The sequence below is a fragment of the Choloepus didactylus genome, chromosome 3 (genome assembly GCF_015220235.1).
Source record: "Choloepus didactylus isolate mChoDid1 chromosome 3, mChoDid1.pri, whole genome shotgun sequence".
NCBI classification, from domain to species: domain Eukaryota; kingdom Metazoa; phylum Chordata; class Mammalia; order Pilosa; family Megalonychidae; genus Choloepus; species Choloepus didactylus.
Window position 1 is genome coordinate 45474441 of NC_051309.1, and position 14234 is coordinate 45488674.

General features: G+C 38.6%; 1 protein-coding gene across 2 annotated transcripts in view; it reads right to left on the reverse strand.

The window, feature by feature from the left end:
• Positions 1-1930: 1930 nt before the first annotated feature.
• Positions 1931-14234, reverse strand: part of BEND4 (BEN domain containing 4) — a 41297-nt gene continuing 28993 nt past the window's right edge. Inside the window, exons 4-5 of one of the 2 annotated variants that reach the window (XM_037829699.1) lie at positions 11359-11599; positions 1931-8133 (exon numbers count right to left, since the gene is read on the reverse strand). In XM_037829699.1, the coding sequence (XP_037685627.1) occupies positions 7916-8133; positions 11359-11599 (459 nt within the window). In that variant the 3' untranslated portion in view covers positions 1931-7915. The remainder of the gene's footprint in view (positions 8134-11358; positions 11600-14234) is intronic. The other variant, XM_037829700.1, reaches the window with a different exon arrangement.

Sequence of the window (14234 nt, forward strand, 5' to 3'; positions counted from 1 at the left end):
TTATCTTAATTACTACAGCACCGTAATAAGTTTTGAAATAGGGAAGTGTGAGTCATCCAACTTTGTTCTTTTTAAAGATTATTTTGGCTATTCTGGGCTCCTTGCATTTCTATATGAATTTTAGGATCAAAATTGTCAATTTCTTTAAAGAAAACAGCTGGGATTTTAATGGGAGTTGCATTGAACCTCCATACCAATATGGGGAATATGCCATCTTAACAATATTAAGTCTTCCAATCCATTAGCATGGGATGGTTTTCCTTTATTTAGGTCTTTAGTTTCTTTCAACAATGTTTTTTGGTTTTCAATGTACATGTCTTGCACTTTTGTTAAATTTATTCCTAAGTGTTTTATTCTTTTTGAGGTTATTGTAAATGAAATTGTGTCTTTAACCTTATTTTTGTATTGTTCATTGCCAGTGTATAGAAATACAATTGATTTTTGTATGTTGATTTTGTATACTGCAACTTGCTGAACTTATACCTCATACATTTTTATTGTGATAAAATTCACATAACATGAAGTTCAACATTTTAACCATTTTAAACTGTACAATTCAGTGGCATTTAGTACATTCACAATATTGTGCAACCATAACCACTCTCTACTTCCAGTATATTTTTATTACCTCTAAAGGAAACTGTGTACCCAAGTAAGCAGTCTTTCCACATTCCTCCCACCTCCCAGCTCCCTGAAGCCACTAATTTACTTTTTCTATGGAGATGCCTATTCTGGATATTTCATATAAATGGAATCGTTTGATACATGGCCTTTTGTGTCTGGCTTTTATCACTTAGCATAATGTTTTCTAGGTTCAGCCATGTTGTAGTATGTATACGTAGTTCATTCTTTTTTATAGATGAATAATCCATTGTATGTATATATCACATTGTGTTCATATTTTTATCTATTGATGTACATTTGAGTTGTCTCCATCTTTTGGCTATTGTGAATACTGCTACTATGAACATTTATGTACAAGGTTTGTTGAACACCTGTTTTCAATCCTTTGGGGTATGCACATAGAAGTGAAACTACTGGGTCATATGGTAATTCTATGTTTAACTTATTGAGGAACTACCAAATCATCTTCCCTTGAAGCTTTTCTTTGATTTGTGTCTTTACCTCATGTGCCTGCTACAATATACTCAACAACCAAATTACTTATTAATCCTCTTTAAACAAACTTTAGAATAATAAAATAACTTTAATTTCATTTTTGGTATTCCAACTGAGATTATTTGGACTAGATTATTGTTTTTACATCTAAAACCACTGGTTAAAACTTTGCATCATGTTAGGCAAAAATAAAACACCTTTATATTTTCCCTAAGATGAAACAAGTGCTTTTATTTTAGTTCTTACCTAATCTTATCTGTGAAATAATATTTATGCACTTTCTCCTGTGGATACATCAGATTTAGATTTTATGCAATAACTAAAAGTGGGAATCCATGACCATGCCACCTTACTTAGCCATAGCTACTTTGCTTTTGTACTCAGATCACTGTTCAAAAGCCATAAACAATCAATATTTGCTCATTTTTAAAGGTCATGGGTAGCAGGTATGGGATTTTTCTCTCCCTTATAGAATGGCACTGTGAGCAGGAAGCCTGCGTGTTTATGTGTGGATATGAAAGATACTGAATTGCGTGGAAATCTGCTTGGATTCTACATCATCATTGGTTGTCCCTTTCATAGACTAGATCAGATGAATTTTTGGATGATTTATGGTCAGTTCCCTGAGTAACTGAGTACCTTTTATTTGGGTTTTATGCATATAACATCTTCTTGATATTCAGAGACAAGCAGAAATGCCTTAACTTTGGGGGGAAAAGTTCTCTATCTAAAAAAGACCAGAAAAGTGTCTTCAATGAATTGCAGAAAGATGCAAAAAGCAAGCTAAAACATTTAACAGAGACTTGACATTTATTGTGCAATTTTATCCCCAACAGAACATGTGGCATTCTAGAGGTATATGAGGTAATAAAATCAATACTCCAATTAGAACACCTGAAATAATTGGCTCTAGTAACAAATGTCTCTTATAATTAAAAATATTGAATGTTTAAAAAACTCTTATAACATTTTAAGTTCCTAAAAGAAATGTGCCTAACACTTAAAAAACAACTTACTCTTCTATATAAATTGTTCACAAAAAATCTTGCTATTCTATATTACACTATGAGTTTGTACTTTTATTAGCGTATCCCTAGTGGGTATTAACTCTACATAGTACAATCAAGTAGAAATTATTCATAAAGAAGCAACAAGACTCCAACAATAAAAATATTAGGATCAATGGATTTGTCACAGTTTCTCCACAAGTATTCATCATAGAAAAGAGAGTAAAGGCAAGTTGGCCCCAGTGTTAGGCTGCTACATGAAGTTCCAGAGAGGAGAGGCATAAAGGCAATTCCTTAATTGGGCAGGGTCAGGCTGGACCAGTGACCGTTAGAAAGTTTCATGCCCCACCTTTTGGCCTGGCAGGCCCTGTTCCCAAGAAGCCTGAGCTAGGACCCCCATGGCCTTGGCATGCTCTTGAACTTAAGCACAGCCAAAGGGATGTTAAAGCCAACACTACAGAAAAGGATCAACAGAAAGGATTACTATATTTTGTTACAAAATCTTCACAACCAGTTCTCACAGTGACATCATAAATGAAAACCCTCTCTTCCAAACCAGACTCATCAATTCTAAGAATACAAAGTCGGCAAATGTGAAAAGTGAATGAAATATTGTCTAATTCCTACCCGGTGCCATTCCTAATCTCTAGGAATTCCCAAAGACCATCACTTCACTGAGTTCAAATTTTTGTTTTTATATCCCTGCGTTTTTGTACTAGGAACCTATGAAATGTGAACAAATTTATGACTTTACCCACTTAAAAAAATAATTCTGGTCTTTATCATAAGATCTTACAAAGGTCAAGTCTTATGCAGAAACCTGGGCAGTTCCCAGAGGATATACGGTTTATAAACTCCTACTGAAATGTCAGTATAATTTAATTTTTTTTTTAATAACTCAAATATCAACTTTCCCTCGACGGCACAAATAAAACAACAAATCCATTCCAAAGTATTAGTGGGCTTTGAGAACTTCACTAGGACAAATGGGAAAAACTGAACTAGTCATTCTGTTTACTAAGCCCAAAGCAAGCCTCTTACTAGCTAAGTACCTTGGGCAGTTTTCTTATCTGTTAAATGGGGATATTAACAGTGACAACCTCATAGGATTGTGTGAGGATTAAAATCAGAGATGCATTAAAGTGCTGAGCAAATTACCTGACACTCAAAAACCCAAACAATATCAGCTATAGTTGCTATTGTTGTTAATGGGTTTGGATGGGCCTAAACAGTTTTCCAGCATGGCCAAGTCCATCTGGCCACTTGAACTAGTACAATTATTTTGAAAATGAACCAGTTTTCAAATGAGTCTTATTAATTAGTAGATGTATTTTCATTGCAATTTGGGGAACTGTGAGTCAATGAAAACATAGCCCTTATATTAACCAGCCATGTATGGTCAAAAGGAAAATTAATTTGGTCACTGTTACCTCAAAGATCTCGTAATTTAGTGCTTTTAGCAGTCAAACTGACCAAGATGGTCACTGGATGAGCAATGTCCAGTCCCGTCAATGTTTTTTGCAATAGAATATACTGTGGAGGATAAGAGTGGTCTCTAATGTGTAAATATGTCAGTTACAGTTTTGAATATTACACATTTGAAGACGAGTACTGAAGGGTTGTTATTTTTGCACTCTGTGTTGTCCTCTGATGTCAATTCTTCACTGTCCTCTGAAAAACAACACAAATAAAAGAACCAGTGCCATCGGCTGACAATTCAGTAACTTTGCAGAGGGCCATCAGTTGGGTGACATTTTCTTACATTATTCCAAGTGGAGAGGTTATTTTTATCCAGGACTTACAAGGACTGAAAGAAGCCATCACAATGTTTACAAAAATATATCATAATGATACATACTGCTAAGACACATTTACATTAAGAGTTCTGACTTAAGCATCCTATTTGACATGTTTTGCCAAGCAGTTTTGGCAAGTGTCACCACATTAAACATACACCAGCAAGACTTACACCATATGTGCAAAATCATTTTCTATTACATTTCTAAGAATCTGAATATAAAAACTGTCAAGAATGAACACAGATCTCTACTATGAAATGACATAGCACTGACTTGAGGAAAAAGTTATACATTTAAATCTCTTTTATATATTAAGTTACCCAAGAATGAGATTTTTAACAATAAAAATCTAAGAAGAAACAAAGGAGGTAGTTAATGGGTATACGTTTTAGGTTCTAGAGCATATATTGAATGAGCTAGAATCTATATGAGGGCAAAGAATGTTTTTCTGAAAATAGTGCATGTTTCATTTTACATGATGCTCCATCATGTAAGTATTTTCTGATATCAATGGAAGGGAGGCACAAGTCATTAGAGGAGGCAGGGAAATGCAGGGATAATGAACTTGTAGATTTCTAAGTTTGGGTTATTGTCTACATTTGGGGAAACATCAACCTGTCATTGTTAGTTGATACCAGATGGACTAGCTGGATCAAATAATACATTATTATAATTTATATCTTAGAATCCTGATGAAGGAATCTCTTATGTTACTGTGTTTATGACTGATAAAAGGATAAGAAAAGATCTAGAATATAAAATCACCCAGTTGTTCGACTGCTTTGAAACATCTATATTTATCTCTGAATTTCCCTACCAAAGGAGATGGCAACAATTTTCTGCAGATGCCTAATGGATATTATCCTCTTCATTTCTTGTGAAGCCTATGGAACACAAATGGTGTGGTGGAAACGAGGAATCCTGAGAGAGTGATATCCAAGCTCAGGGGCTTGATGAAATATTTTCAAGTCAAAGGGGGAAGATACAATCTTAAATGTCTACACTGTTTTTCTCCAAAGCATTTAAGACTGAGGGCAACTTATGAGATTCTGAACAATAAGCCTTCAAAAGAGACAGTGAGAATGTGATTTTAGCTACTGCCTAAAGAATACTGCTTCCCTCTTCAAGTTCCTGGCCTAAGTCCTCCTATTACAGAGATCAGTGAAGAGTTATCCTGAGTCTGGCTGGAAGTGTGCTTGAGGCTTAGTTCACTGTGAAGAGCAGACATGGTTTTTGTGACCTGGGCTTACATTTGGGAAAACACAGGACATCAAGACATCATCACTGTTGGTGTTACAGATGCCTCTGCTAGCTGGAATCATGGATCATACCTAGTCTCTGACAAAAACGGTAAGTTTAGTCTTTGGCGTCAGGTCAGCCCTGTGACTTCCTTCTCTCACCAATGGAGTTGAGCATAGCTGCATCCTAGCTCATTTTATAACTTAGTCTATTTTGTACCAACACCAAACAGACTCAAGGAGGATTCTGAAAACTGACATGAGACTAATTTTTTTGTCATGACAAGCAGTTTGTCCAGCTGCCAAAGATGTAGAAAATAAAGTCAAGAAAATAAGTAACATCTTCAGGGCTGACAAAGCAATGAAAGCATCCAGTTTTCTTAGTGGTGAGATTTTTAACCTTGCTACATAGAAGCCACACTGTTCATAACAAAAAATAAATGAACAATTTTTGTCAGCCATGGAAGGTAACATACCAGCCTTAAAAGTGAGGCTCAAAGGGCAGGCAGAACAGGACACGTATTAAGGAGAGGTGGCAGCAGAATATTTAAATATATGCTATTATACAGCCTAAGTGGCTGTTAGCACCTGGGTCAGGTAGTGAACTAAGTTAGAAGAATACAGCAATTGCACAAACAGGGAAATGTGTAATGGAACAAACACATCTTACTGGAGTGCAGGAGATTTGAAGTCCTAGGCTCAGGAGAGGCATTAAAACTGCTTGTGTGATGCTGAGTACAGCAGTTCATCTTTCTGGGCATTAGCTTCCTTGTGTGCAAAAGGGATGCTAACATGTTCCAACATTTTGGAATTTGTGGAGTACTGGAAAATAGCTGATAGAGAAATAACTCATCTGGAATAGGAGAGGGAGGGTGCGGAAGGGACCAAGGGGCCTTTGGAGCAAAGGTGGTGTGCAACCATACAGCTTGGGAGGCAGAGCTGTGATAATTGCAGCCAAAGCAGTGGTGCAAGGACTTCATCCTTAAGCACGACTTACGGCTAAGGAAAGGAGTGTGGAAAGTGCTCTCGTTACCCTCAGTAAAAACCAGCATGACCCAGGGCAAGATGGCGATTGGAAACTGAAGGTAAAAGAAGAATCCACAAGTTTGCAGGAATACTAGTTTTTCCTATACCATACAACAGATCTGACAAATGACCATCTTCATAACCATTAAGCTTTTCAATGAATGAAAGCTAATAGTCATAGCAAAAGCTACAGGGCTTTGCTATATATACATAGTAGGTGCTAATTGTTAAATGGAAAGGATAAGTTATGATTTTGCTTCGAAAAAGTGGCAAAAAGAATTTATATATGGATGCTCATAAACTTTAAATGACTTTCCAACCAATTTTCAAAACTCTTTAGCATGTTTCTGGATCACATGAATCAATAAGTGCTGCACATTTGCTCTACAAAGAATGTAGTAATATTGACTAGTTTGATTATAAAGAAGCCTTTCTGACATCCAAACCTGAAGCCCTCAGGCATAACTACTCTAGCATCTCCAAGTCACTTGTTTATAAGGAATTAACATGTAGAGCTCAACAAATGAAACACAGGGGAGAGTGGGTGGGAGTGGTACAGTGTTAAGTACAGTGTTAACTTATTCAGAGCTTAGTCAGGGGAATTTTGGGGAGAAAGAAGCATAAACAGTTGGGGTGAAACGTTTTCATCAATGACAATGGCACATGAAGTTTTATGTAAATTCTAAAGATCAATTCAGGACAGAAGGCTTCTCAACTTTCAGAGAAATTACAGACAAGCCATTGCACAGTGCTTAGAATGGGCTTGAAGCTGTGTGTATACAATGTCAGAACATCTGGTCAATTCAATGAATACCATTGGACACACCAGTTGTTTGGTTCTGAGTGCACCAAACAACTAACTGATTGAAATTCTCATTGTTCAACCCATCACTTTGGCACTATGTCAACAAAGCATGATTTTAGGGTAAGGAAACTGTGGATCTATGAAACTATGACATCAAGCATTTGAAAATGGTTTTGGATCTTTGGATGATTCTTGACTGACATAATGAAGACTATCACTGTTTGTAAATGCCGGAGACCACATAGCGCATTCTTGATCAACACAGTGGAATTTTTGTAAAAATTAACTAAGAAAAATAGCTGACTTTCAATTAATTATTATCTGTAGAGGTGGCCTCTGTTCTCTGGTTTCTCTTCTCATAACAGACTTTGTCAATTTTGGGATAACACACAATGTCACTTATCCTATGTCTTAGCTGAGAACTCTGAATTCAAAAGTCTTTGGAAAACATAAAGACAACATAATTGAATTAAAACAATTCAATTTTTTAAGGGATAAGGAGAATGCTTGTTCCTTGTCCCTTAAAATAACAGCATGTTTCTGCCTTCTCCCATGGACAGAACACTAACCCATTCCTCCTTGGGGAGTAGATTTGCTCAGGAAGCTGAGCTCACCTAAAGATTTTGGACAGGGGACCAGGAGCTCATTCTTCCACCCTTGCTGTCTAGCTTGTAATCATTTAAAATCAATTGTAGTTTCTTTTTCTTTTTATAAAATAATATTCCAGAAGTCTATTGTAGGCTCCAAAGACTTCCCAAACGACCCTGGCATGGATTTGGATTTGGGAATTGTGGCAGTAGGTCAAGAGAATTAAGGTTTAGGATGTGTAAAGTATGACAGTATGACATGCTTTGGACTCTAAAGTGATGTTAACAGAACATTCACAATTGGAACTCTTGAGAGGACCGGCTGACACAGTGTCTAATCCCCAGACCCATCCTGGGAATTTTTATTGAAGACTTCATCCTGTGAAGCTTGGTGATCGATCCCTTCATAAAATGAGCCGCCGTTGTGCAGAAACGTACCCACTGCCCGTCCCTGCCGGGCGTGACCCACAGCGTCGCTGAACACTTTGTTTATTTGTTCCTCTGAGGGCATCCACCAGTCGGGGTTGGAGGTACAGTGCATCCTAATGAATTCTGTGGGAATATACACAACAATAAAAAAAAAGAGAGAAACAGCTGGTTTTTGCAGAAGGTAACAGGACAGGCTGCTTAAACTTAAACATAAGCTCTATAAGAAAAGCTTTAAGGGAAATCAAATGTAATGCCACGATGATGTCACTCAGACCTAGCTTATTCCATATTAAATTTTCCTCTCATGTGCAAAAGCAAAAATCACATAAACAAGAGAGTGATCCCTTTGAGAAATATTTGCTGTGGAAATGAAAGGTAAATTTGATTTGTAAAACATGGTATGCACAATGCTTGATACAAGTTATGGGGTATATTTCAAAACCCAAGTGGTTACCTGCTCATATTTTTAGAATGTTAACTATTTCCAGATGCATACAAATATCATTAGCATGGAATTTTTTAACCAGCTACTAACTCAAGGATTGGGTACAATAAAATAGCAAAGTCTCAATGAGTGAGAAGGTGCCTAATTTTTAGTTTCAGAAAAGGTTTCCATGTTCTTAAAATGTTGCATTATAGGCTATACTTGTTTCTCTAATTGTGATATCTATACATTTACTGACAGATATTTTCTAAATATTTAATTGCACTAGCAATTAGCAAGCCCGGAAGAGTGTATATATTTTTTAAAAAAAGCCACTGAAGAGTAAAAATATAAAGAATAGCCACCTAAGCCTTCAGTGAAGGAAAGATGCCTACCTCAGCTTGACCTCAAATGAGCCCCCACTCTGTTTTCTCAAAGAAGGTATGGCACAGAGATAACTCTTAAGCAGCTGTTGAACACTTGTAAACTGAGGTGAGTAATCTGGAAAAAGTTCAAAGTCATACCTTGTTCCTTACACAGCTGATTAAAAATTCAAGGTAACTATTATTTATGCACTTTTTCTTCTCCAAGACTACTCCCTCCACGATAACAATATTTTGATTGTAGGATATCATTTGTCTGAATTTTATTTTTGAAATACCTGGCCCTAATCCTCATGAACTGAACTGTGCACATGGCAGTAGAGTCTCCTTTACCAGAGAAGTAGCATGGGGGCATTAGTTTTTTCCTTAACTTTTGCACCTGAGAAAAGAGCCTGACTGGCTTCCTGCTAGTTCCAACCTTGGTTGCCTTCCTTGGGGGAAGAACCATGTTTATTCATCTCCTCACTTGGCAAAATCACCAGGCATCAGGTGGCTTATCCTAGCGGTGCAGGCCTGGGAAACACTGAAGGCTAATTCTCGAACCTAGGTCCTGGTCACAACAATGGGGAGCAGAGAGAAAGGAGGTATTCTGGAACATCTGAGGCTCACATATTTAGCCCACTCCCAATTCTTTTCCTTGTCTTCATATGCTGTTCACAATTGTCCTCAAACAGTCTCTTTCTCCAGCTAGACCATAAGCTCCAGAAGAATCCAGAAGGGATTCTATCATCTATTCCTGTTTTGTCTTCCTCAAGTCCCTTCTGAATTCTCCCATTCTCATGAACACAAGAAAACAAGAGACTAAAAGATCATCTAGAGGAAACAGAGGCTAATGGATGAGACGAGAGTGTCTGTCATGCAAAAGTCAGCTGCAACACTGCAGCTCTGCAAGAATGGGCTGCTCAATGACACCCCCATGTCCCCCACCTCAATATCCATTACCACAACAGGACTTTCCTGAATTGTGGCAAAGACTGTTAAGAGCTAAAAGCAGAGATCATTCTGTTATACAAATATGAAGCGTCTTCATAGGCTCTGCCAGGAGGATGCAAGCTACTTCCTCTTTCCTCCTGGGTCAAACCACCACCAGGAGCAGTCAGCTGGAATTTGATTCCATTCCCCATGGCACCCTGTTTTCCATCCTTAAAGTATCAGTCTGAGGGCTTCTTTGGCCATCCTAATCTTGCTCACCGCAGCAAGGATGGCCACCGTGGGAGTCACCAGGCCTACCCAGCAGGCTGCCATGCCATCTACCTTTGGGAAGGGAATCATATCTAGTTCACAGGAAGGGCCTAGGATGTCAGCCCCACTGCCTCACAACACAGACAACCACCATTTCTGGCCTATGTATTCTGTACCTGAAAGCGGAATAGAAGTCTGAGTGGGCCTGGTGACATTCTCAGGCAGCAGCACTGGTGCTTGGGATGTATTTTAATTGCTCAGTTTCACTGACTTGCTAGATAGAATGTAAAATATGTAATAAGAATTTCTGGGATGCCATATAGTTGTGGGACCCTTTGTCTTGCTCCATCAGGAGCCTAAGAGCAACTTCATGAGTAAATATGGTAGAGCCCCTGAGTTCACCGGTGCTTCTTGGCAATAGCTCTGTCATTGTGACTTCTCATCATGATGCTGGATAATAAAGAAAACTATGACCGGTTTGCTAAGACAGACCCTGGAAATTTCCATCATCTAGTCACCGAATAAGCAGAATTTTCAGACTAGAAAGAGGGAGTGCTCTGGAGCTCCTGTGCCTAGTTTTTCATTTTGCCTAGTTTTCTCAAGTATGGGCCACCTGTATCCGAATCACCTGGGATGCATGTGAGAGCAGCAATGCATGGGCTGCTGAATCAGAAGTCTCTGTGGGTGGGCCCAGGCAATCTCCACTGCTAACAAAACCTACACGTGCCTAAGCATCTCTGGCTGGCCTACAATAGTGCAGATCAGCTGCAAAGGAATCAGCTTTAATACTGATGATGTAGTATCTAAACAGTATTTTTATACTGAAGCTTTTTTTTTTTAACTAATAGAAGAAAATTTGACTGGGCAGGTATACTATAGGCGCTAAGGAAAATTAATTCTAAACAAATATAAGGAGTTGAGACCCAGTATTCTTGAGAATGTAGCTAGAAGGGGGCCACGGACTAGGAGAGGAAATGGGGTATCATTGGATCAAATGTGGTTGCTTTTTTTTTTTTTTAATTCCACATCTTCCCTTGGTCTGTGTATTCCCCAATTCTCCAGTTTTGCTGGAGACGGCCCTTTCTGGCAGCAAAGAAAATCTGAATCTCAAGCGTGAAACATGAGGTGCTAGGCAATGCTGATGTACCACTAAGTGAAAACACCAAGGCTAAAGCAAACGACGAATTTTTAAAGAACTCCTCATTGCCAAGTAGATGGGCCACATGAAGCCTATAAGGTCTCAGAGGGGAAAAAAATAAATCAAAATACAGTCAGGCTGAACACTCGCACGGGGGAGCCACAGCCAATGCGGTGAAATGAGATCACAGATGGCGGACACTGAGCGGAAGGATGCAGTACCTCGGAGGCATGTTACTTTAACTGGATCCAGAGGGCGTCTCTCAGGACCTGTCTCTCCTGACTGCACTGACCTTTTCCTTTTCCCAAGGCCGCATGAGTACTTAAGCTCATCAGTTGTGAAAACAAATCTGATGAGGTATCGAAGGAGTCGTCTCCCATCTTTCTTTGAAGAATTTACAGCCTCGTCCCACTGTTTGCTCGTTATGTAGACAGGATAGTTGTTCAACAGCTGCTTGCTTCCCTGGAAAAGCGAAATATTTTCTCATTACCTACTTAGCCAGCCAGCCAGAAGCTGAGGCGATCTCCATGTCAAAGGGAAATCTGCTTTTTAACCAAGTGGCTCTGCCAACAATGAACCAGGTACTGAAGAGCACAAGTAATTGCTCACACTCAGAACGGGCACTTTTAAAATTACATTTGCATTTTCTATAACAAGAGCCAATGAGGTATAATGAACACCTTTGAAAGAAGAGCTATTTATAACTTGCGTTTTAACAGGTAGGTTAAAATGTGTCAAGATCCAATGACAGGGAACACTATTTAAATATAACCTGTAACTTTCCTTTTCAATCTATTAGAATATGCAAAAATGACTTTGAGGGGTATGATCAAATGGGTCTTTTCCTCCTTTGGTTGACAATTAAGTTCTTTATGCTAGAGGTCTGTTTCTGTGAGATATTACTTGTGTTTAGGGTACCTAACACCTGATAGCCATTGCGTTACAGTGGAAAACGCATACAAAAGTGAATTTAAAGAGGGGGAGTTTTGGAAACTGGAAAAAAATCAATAATAATAATGCAAAACAGGTTTCTACAAATTACAGCTTCTGCAAATGCCACCATGTCAACTCAAAATTTTTCTTACTTTTCACCTTTGTAATTTATGTCTGCTATAAAATTCCCAGGCTAAATAGCTGCAGCGGGACTAATTATAGGAATTTCTGTAACATTTATAAGCCATGTTTAGTCAACTGCACCTACACAACCATTACTTTAGTTCTGGATGTCCATAAAATTCTACAGTCCAGGACAAATTAATTAACCCATGATCTCAGTTTTAATGTACTCCTTCCTCAGTAATTAAGGTGTACAAAATAAAAAAGGGAAAACTCATTCAGTTTTACAACTATGCAAATTTACTACAAGTTATAAATTTGGCACTGTTTGGATCTGATAGGGTTTTATTTCAAAGAATGCTCTGTTCTGCTAAACACTGAGATGGGTAAATGACATAGGAGCCAACAGGAAAGAGACAGCCAGATTTAGCTATGAAACTATTGTTGAATAACACACACTGAAACTCATCACTACAGCATTCATACTTTCTTGAACTAGCAATGGTGTGACAATTTCTATTTTAAAGGTGACAGTTGAGACGTGGTTTGTGCACTGAATTTAGAGTCAGCCTGGGTTTGAATGGAATCCTGGTTCTATGTCTTAGTTGATGTGTTTCTTGAGTAAGTTACTTTGCCTTGTTGGATCAAATGTAAAATGGGAAGATGTAAATTATTTTGGGTTTAAGAGGTGAACATTTAGACGCATAAACCATAAACTTACAACAGATGACACTGTGTACAAAGGATGACTGATGATGAGTGGAAGCCCAGAGGGTGAAAAGGTTTCCTCATCCCAGGAGGCCATTCCATGGTAGGAATTAGAGATGCTGGAGGCATGAATCGAATCTGGGGCAGTGCAGATGGGGAGACAGGGATGAAAGATGTAGATTCAAGGCGGCCAGACAGCCAATTCAATGAGCAACGGTATGAGACACTGAGGAGTCAAGACGATTTCCAGGTGAAATGGTGGTGCCTTTCGCAAAGAAAAGGAATAAAGGAGGAGAAGGCAGGCGAAGGGGAAAATAATTCCATTATTTTCATGTACAGGGAGGGAAGGGGTCACAAAAATTTTACTGGTTGCCCCTTAGCCCTCAGGGCAGCTGGGTAAGGTCTGGGCTGGATGGAATCCCCAGGCTGGTTGTCTTAGCAGATTTGTCTATTTCCAAGAAGAGAAAATGGGAAGACTTGCTGATTAGATACAGTAATCTCTACCCTGTTTTAAAAAGCCAAATCCAAAAGTAAATGGAGAAGAAACAGTATCCTTAAAACCAATAATTGTGTCAAAAGTATTTTTGTATAAGAACCTTAATAGTAACTGTCAGTAACAACTGGATTGAGCGATCATTACCAGCCTGAAGGGCTTGCCCCAAGCGCTCTACACCTGCCTCGTTCCTCTCCTCACAGGCAATGCTACCAACGAGATTCCAGAGCTAGGCTCTGGGTTAGGCCTCGAGCAGGAGACTTAACTTCTCTAAACTTCAGCTTCTTTCCATGTAAAAGAGGAATCATACTCTCAGTTTGGAGGATGAAAAATTTCTGGAATTAGATAGTGGTGATACTTGTTGCATAAGCTTGTGACTAAACTAAGAAAACACTGAATTGTACACTTTAAAAGAATGAATTTTATAATATGTGAATTATATTTCAATTTCTAAAAAGTGGGGGGAAAAATCATCCCAGCTTGTGGGTTTGTGGTGAGGAGTCCATCTTCCCACTGGAAGAGAAACCCATCAGGGCTGGGTCTTTTATTTGTTTTATTTAATGCCATACTCCCAGGGCTGAGGACAGTGCTGGCACCCAGGAGGTGCAATAAATATTTGCTGAATGACTGATGCAGTACAGCATCTAATCCTGTGCCTGGTACAGAGCAAAACCTCAATAATAGCGGCTACAATTGAGAGAGTTCTTAATTTTTTTTTTTTTAAACCACTGGGGCCCTGGGACACTTGAAGAGCTTCTGATGAACATAAATTGGCAAGGTTAAAGGTCAACTGCTGCCTTACCTTAAAGAACTTTAAGGAGAGCAACATAGATAAGGGAC